The sequence below is a fragment of the Galeopterus variegatus genome, unplaced genomic scaffold (assembly GCF_000696425.1).
Source record: "Galeopterus variegatus unplaced genomic scaffold, G_variegatus-3.0.2 Scaffold5609, whole genome shotgun sequence".
NCBI classification, from domain to species: Eukaryota; Metazoa; Chordata; class Mammalia; order Dermoptera; family Cynocephalidae; genus Galeopterus; species Galeopterus variegatus.
The window spans coordinates 70,942-76,800 of record NW_007731720.1 but is presented as its reverse complement, the minus strand read 5'-3'; the positions used below and the strand labels follow the sequence as shown (position 1 = coordinate 76,800).

Here is a 5,859-nt window from a genome sequence, read left to right as displayed (position 1 = left end):
CGCACTGTAGCAGTGTGCCACCGGGCCGGCCCCAAAGGGATTTTTTTTTTTGACGGCTGGACAGTATAGGCGGGGATAGTGTAGCTGGTCGGCCAAGTGACCGGCTGCTTGTTGCTGGTGGGAGGTTGCGGGACGTAGGGAGCCGAGTGTTCTGCGTCAGGACTGGGGCAGGGCTGCCCTTCTGGGCGGGGATGGGCAGGGCGCAGCGCGATTGCTTGTGGGGTGAGTGGCAGAGGCACGTGGGGTGTCTCTGGTCCCCTCTCTCATTTCTCACTCACTTGGAAGCCACCTGCCCAGGCTGATGTGGGGAGTGGGGCGGCTCCACCGAGCCTGGTTTCCTTGGGCCTCCCTGAAAATGCAGCATGAGCCGCAGGCTTTACAGAAGCCAGGTGGCCCAGGTGAGCCCCGTTTCGTCTTTCCAGCCTGCCGGCTCGCTCCTACTGGGTAGCACATTCATGTGGCACATGAGGAGCGTCGAGTGTCTGCCCTTCACTGCAGCCAGAGGGGTTTTTCTGGGGTCGTCATTCTCATTTGACAAAGAGGGAAACTGAGGCCCTGGGCAGGTAAGCTACACCCAGGGTCACGTGCAGAGTCAGCGGCAGACCAGGCTGGACCCGGGTGTGGGCTCCAGGGCTCTGGGCTGTCGGGCTCCTCTCCCTGCCCCCTCGCAGCTCCCCTGTCTGTCCGTGCTCCCGGGGTCCCCTCCCCAACCCCTCCTCCTCCCCCTCATGCCTGTGTCGTCTGTCCCCCTAGGCGCAGGTGGGTACTGTCTCAAGTTTGGGCACTGGGACATCTCCCGTGGGAAGACAGTTGCTTAAAGGGCAGTTTGCTGTCCTGCCCCCTGGGGAGCCCCCACACATAGTGAAGACAGGGGCCTGGACTGAGCAGCGTGGATGCATGTCCTGACTTCGTGCCTGACTGCCAGGTCCCCCACCTTCTTCCTGTCTCCCCACGTGGACGTGGCCATGTGGAGACTGTTTGGGGGGTTAAGTGCTGTGGTCATCAGCAAGTGGGGGCAGAGCCCGACCGCTGAGGCTCCGGCTTTCTACCTGGGTTTGGGTCCTTGCTGCTGCTGCTGCTGCTGCTGCTGCAGACAGAAGTTCCCAGGCTGTGGAAGCCGAAGCCACTGGCTGCTGGGGTCCCTGCCTTGCCTTGTCACCACCAAGAGGAAAGGGGCACATCTCTAGCATCGCGTGAGAAAATCCAGTTCAGGGCAGGGCGTGTGTGGTGCAGGCGGGAGTGGGCGGGCGGCTGTGGGGCCGGCTGCAGGGGGGGCCTTCTGTCTTTGCGCCCTGGTGGCACCCAGGTGCTCCTGGTTCCTGTTTGTGTTGTCCTCTGGGTTAGATAGTCCATAATAAGTGCTGGATGTCTCCCGGGCAGGCCTTGAGTGTCCTGCATGGTCCCTGCCCACTCCTGGGGCAGCCTTTGGAAAGGCTCGCCTGGGTCACCACTGGCTGCAGGGGGGCACTAAACACAGGCCTTCTGGGCCCCAAGTGTGGCACTTGTGCCATGCACCTGCCAGGAGCCAACCTAAACACGAAGAGTAAGTGAGATAGTTAAACATCTTCCCTTGGAGGAGGCCCGCAGAGGAGCAGGTTAAACTCAGGGGTGGCGTGTTCCTCAGGGTGGGGAGTGAGGCTGTGCAGGGGCCCGGCTGCCAGGTCTCACTTCAGTTCAGTGATCGCGACCATCTTTGCGACAGGTACAGTGCTGTCCCTGGCCTTGCTGTACCACGCTGGGGGCAGGTGGCTAGGTTTGACTCAAAGGCAACGGAAAAGGGGAGAAACTTTCAGAAGCTATGTAGACACGAGGCCCAGGAAGGGGAGGCAGAGGTGCAGGTGTGCACGTCCTGGAACCAGCCCCGGGAGACGCGGCGCAGCGAGCAGAGGTGCCCAGCTTCTCAGGCTGGGGCGGAGGGGTGCGGAGGAAGAGGGTGAAGGCAGAGCCAGTGCCCGCGGGGTCCTTGATCAGGTGGCCCGGAGCTGCCCAGGGTGTGGAGGGGCAAGTGGGTTGAGGCATGCTTGTGCCACGTGTCCCAATGTTTCTGTTTGGGATTTAAAAAAAATTTTTATAATATAAAATGTCCAAAACGCCCAGCACACTTGCACTAAGTGCAGCGTGCCATGAGCCCCATGCACCGTTTACGTACAACTATCAGCACCTCTGGCCGCGCCTGTCCAGTGGGTCCGTGTCCCGCCAGCCCCCCGACACTCCCCACTGGATGATTCTGGGGCAAATCCCAGGGATTTGATCATTTTATCATATTTACAGTAAACACGTCAGGGGCTGTGTCTGAAAGGTGAGGACAGGAGACAGGTGGCCCCAGCACAGGCTTCCTCCTGACTGTGTGCGGGCAGCACCGCAACTGCCACTGACTGCGCAGTGGGCCTGTTCCAGGCTTCATGAGCTGGCCCGGGGCTGGCTCTGTTGGAACCACCTTTGGACAGATGTTTAGACTCCAAGCCTGTCCTGTGGTTCCCAGCTGAATCCTTGAACCCGGCACCTGCATCAGGGTCCGCACTGCTCTAGCTGGGGTGGGCGGGCTGCATGTCCTCCTTGGGGCCGTGCTGGAGCATGGATGGTCCTGCAGGATGGGCGCTCTTGGGCTCGTGGGCTGCTGCATCCGGGCTCTGCTGGCCTCCTGGGCTGTCTGTCTGCTCTGTCAGCATCAATGCAGGGAGTGACCTGACCAGTGCCCACAGGGCCCCTCGGGTGGACCAGGCAGATGCAATCACCCAGCCTCTGGTCCCCCCAGTGTCCCTGTTCTGCCCCTGCCCAGCTCCGGGGGGGTGGGGGGACAGCTGGCAAACACTTCCAGTTTTAATTTTCTTAATATTTCTTAAAGTTGGCCTTACAGGGGCTCTGAGGATGTGCGTGTTGTCTGAGACGTCCCTTCCACTGACAGAGGAAGCCGAGGGGACTGAGGGTCCAGGCAGGTGCTGGGCCCTCGTGTCCCCAAGGCTGCAGCTGCTGGTCCCCTTCACACTGCCGCTGCCCTCGGTGCCTCCTAGAGAACCGATGGGTGCAGACGCGGGATGCTTCCAGGCGGCTCCCTCTGAGCTCGTGGTGTTTTCCTTCTAGGCTGGTCCAGGGACCCTCATCATGGCTGCAGGAGTCCAGGACTTTAACCGCACAGAGTCTGATCGCCTGAATGAGATCAAAGGTCACCTGGAAATCGCCTTACTGGAAAAACACTTCTTACGTGAGTACCAGTGGGTGCTTGCAAGGTACAGGACAAGACAGAGGGTGGGGACGACCGAGATGGGGACGTTGTCTTGCTGAAGTGCGGTGAGGGGCTTGGGTGGGTGATGCTCTGCGACAGCTCCCGCTGGTTGCGTGGCTGGGGACAGGTGTGGCCTGAGGTGGCTCTTGGGGCCCATTGCCTTCCCAGTCTGCAGCTCCGACTTGGGGCTTTACTAAGCCCAGTGCTCATGTTTATCCACAGGGGTGTCTACATGCCATGGGGTACAGGAGAGTGTTGTGGGGAAGGAATAAAATGTCTGCGAGAATTCAGTTTTAGTGAATCTGGAACAGTGTATTTCCAAAGGTTAACTCGGAGCTTTTTGAGGGAATCTGAAGTTTTTATCTGTTCTGTTCTGTTTATGCGTTAAGGAAGGACAGAGAGCAAGTTCCCTGCTTGCTGGGGTCTTTGGCCTCTGGGGTAACGATAGTCGTCCCTAACAGCAGATCACCCGGCAGGGCCTGTGGGTCCCTACAGACGTGCTGCCGTCGGATGTGTGGCTTTTGATCCTCTCTCCTCACCTCTGTGTCCTCTCTGTTTCACAGATGAGGAAACTGAGGCATGGAGGGTTAACAAAGGTCACCCCTCCGTTAGGTAAAGTCCTCTGACTAGTAAGGGGTTAAGCCAGGCAGACGGGCCTCCTGCGTGGCAGGGTGTTTTCACCGTGGACACTGGGAACAAGGCTATTAGGAAAACTACTGGAAGAAACAGCTCCACTCCGTGTGTCCAGAGCTGATCACTACTGAACCACAGAGAGCTACACCCAGGCCCAGGGAAAGGTGCCCACCCCTGAGATGTGCAGCCCTCGACCATGGGCCAGGGCTTAGGCCCTGAGCAGGCAGGTCACCTCCCTTCTGGGTGTCTTGCTCACTGGGGGTTACCTCGATGCTCTTGACCAAGCAGCTGGTGCCTTTGCCAGAAGGTTATCATGCTGGATTTTTGTCCCTGGTCACCCATCCTGTGCTGGCTGTGCCTTGCAGGTTGCCCAGGGCCTGCATGGGGAAGCCCTCAATAGACATGTGTGGGGTGCAGATTGTTCATTTTAGCATAGATGCAGGCTTCTGTACTGACCGAGTATTACTGATATCCCAGAGGTGGGGAAAATCAAGTTTTTTCATTCTTTAATAAAGTCCTTGCCTCTGCCGTTGGGTGAGCCATGTGGGGGCTGGGCCTTGCTCTCCTTTTGAGAGGAGGGGACAGCCAAGGAGCTCTCTTCCTGGGGCTTCCACCTGCCACACTTGCGGGCTCAAGGGGCTGTGTGTCTGTGAACTCACCTGGTGCTAGAAAGTCCAGGGTTGGTACACATGGCTCTGTGGGTTCACCTGGCCACAGGAGGGAGAGCCATAGTGAACTCTGTGTGTGTGTGGCCATAGTTAACTCATGTATGCATGAGCGTGTGTGTGTACAGTGGTGGTTAACTCTGTGCATGCGTGTGCAGCGTGTGTGTGCAGCGGTAGTTAACTGTGTACATGTGTACAGCAGTAGTTAACTGTGTATGTGTGTACAGCAGTAGGTAACTCTGTATGTGTGTACAGCAGTAGGTAATTGTGTGTATGTGTGCGCAGCAGTGGTTAACTGTGTATGTGTGTACAGTGGTAGTTAACTGTGTATGTGTGTACAGCAGTAGGTAACTCTGTATGTGTGTACAGCAGTAGGTAATTGTGTGTATGTGTGCGCAGCAGTGGTTAACTGTGTATGTGTGCGCAGTGGTGGGTAGCTGTGTATGTGTACGCAGCAGTAGGTAATCGTGTGCGTGTGTGCAGGCAGCAGGTAACCGTGTGATACCTGTATGGTGATAGTTGGCCATGTGCATGCATGTACAGCAGTGGTTAAATCTGTGAGCATGGATGGCAATAGTTGATCCCGTGTGTACAGTGGTAGGTGACTGTGTGCATGTGTGTACGGCAGTAGTTAACTATGCATGTGCAGCAGTAGTTGACTGTGTGTGTGTGCAGTGGTAGTTAACTGTGTATGTGTGTACAGTGGTAGGTGACTGTGTGCATGTGTGTACGGCAGTAGTTAACTATGCATGTGCAGCAGTAGTTAACTCTGTGTGTGTGTGTGTGTGTGTGTGTGCAGCGGTAGTTGACTGTGTATGTGTGTACAGTGGTAGGCGACTGCATGTTTGTATGGCAGTAGTTAACTATGTGTGTGCAGCAGTAGTTAACTCTGTGTGTGTGTGTGTGTGTGTGTGTGCAGTGGTAGTTAACTGTGTGTGTGTGTACAGTGGTAGGTGACTGCATGTGTGCACGGCAGTAGTTAACTATGTGTGTGCAGCAGTAGTTAACTCTGTGTGTGTGTGTGTGTGTGTGTGCGTGTGTGTGTGCGTGCAGAGGTAGTTGACTGTGTGTGAGTGAGGGCTCGCCTGTCTGCCCATAAGGAGACTGAATCCCGGTGGTTCTCAGGGCAGCTCTGGTGACAGCCTGGCAGTGCTGTGGACTGACTTGTTCTCCCCGTGAGTCTGAGGCTCGGTTGTGCTGGCTTGGGCAGAGGGGCCAGGCTCCCTGGGGCTGCTGTAGGTGGCTGGCCCTCCTGATCACAGTCTCGGTGACCTGCGGCCTGAGCCTGCGCTGTGCTAAGCTGTGGCAGTGGAGGCTCCGTGGGGTTTGTGGGTCCCC

At 57.2% G+C, this 5,859-nt stretch overlaps 1 protein-coding gene across 1 annotated transcript in view; it reads left to right on the top strand.

Moving 5' to 3' along the window:
* LOC103605134 (GRAM domain-containing protein 4) overlaps nt 1–5,859 on the top strand; it is a 51,977-nt gene that overhangs the window by 6,687 nt on the left and 39,431 nt on the right. Inside the window, exon 2 of the mRNA XM_008589720.1 lies at nt 3,082–3,202. Coding sequence (XP_008587942.1) covers nt 3,082–3,202 — 121 coding nt within the window. The remainder of the gene's footprint in view (nt 1–3,081; nt 3,203–5,859) is intronic.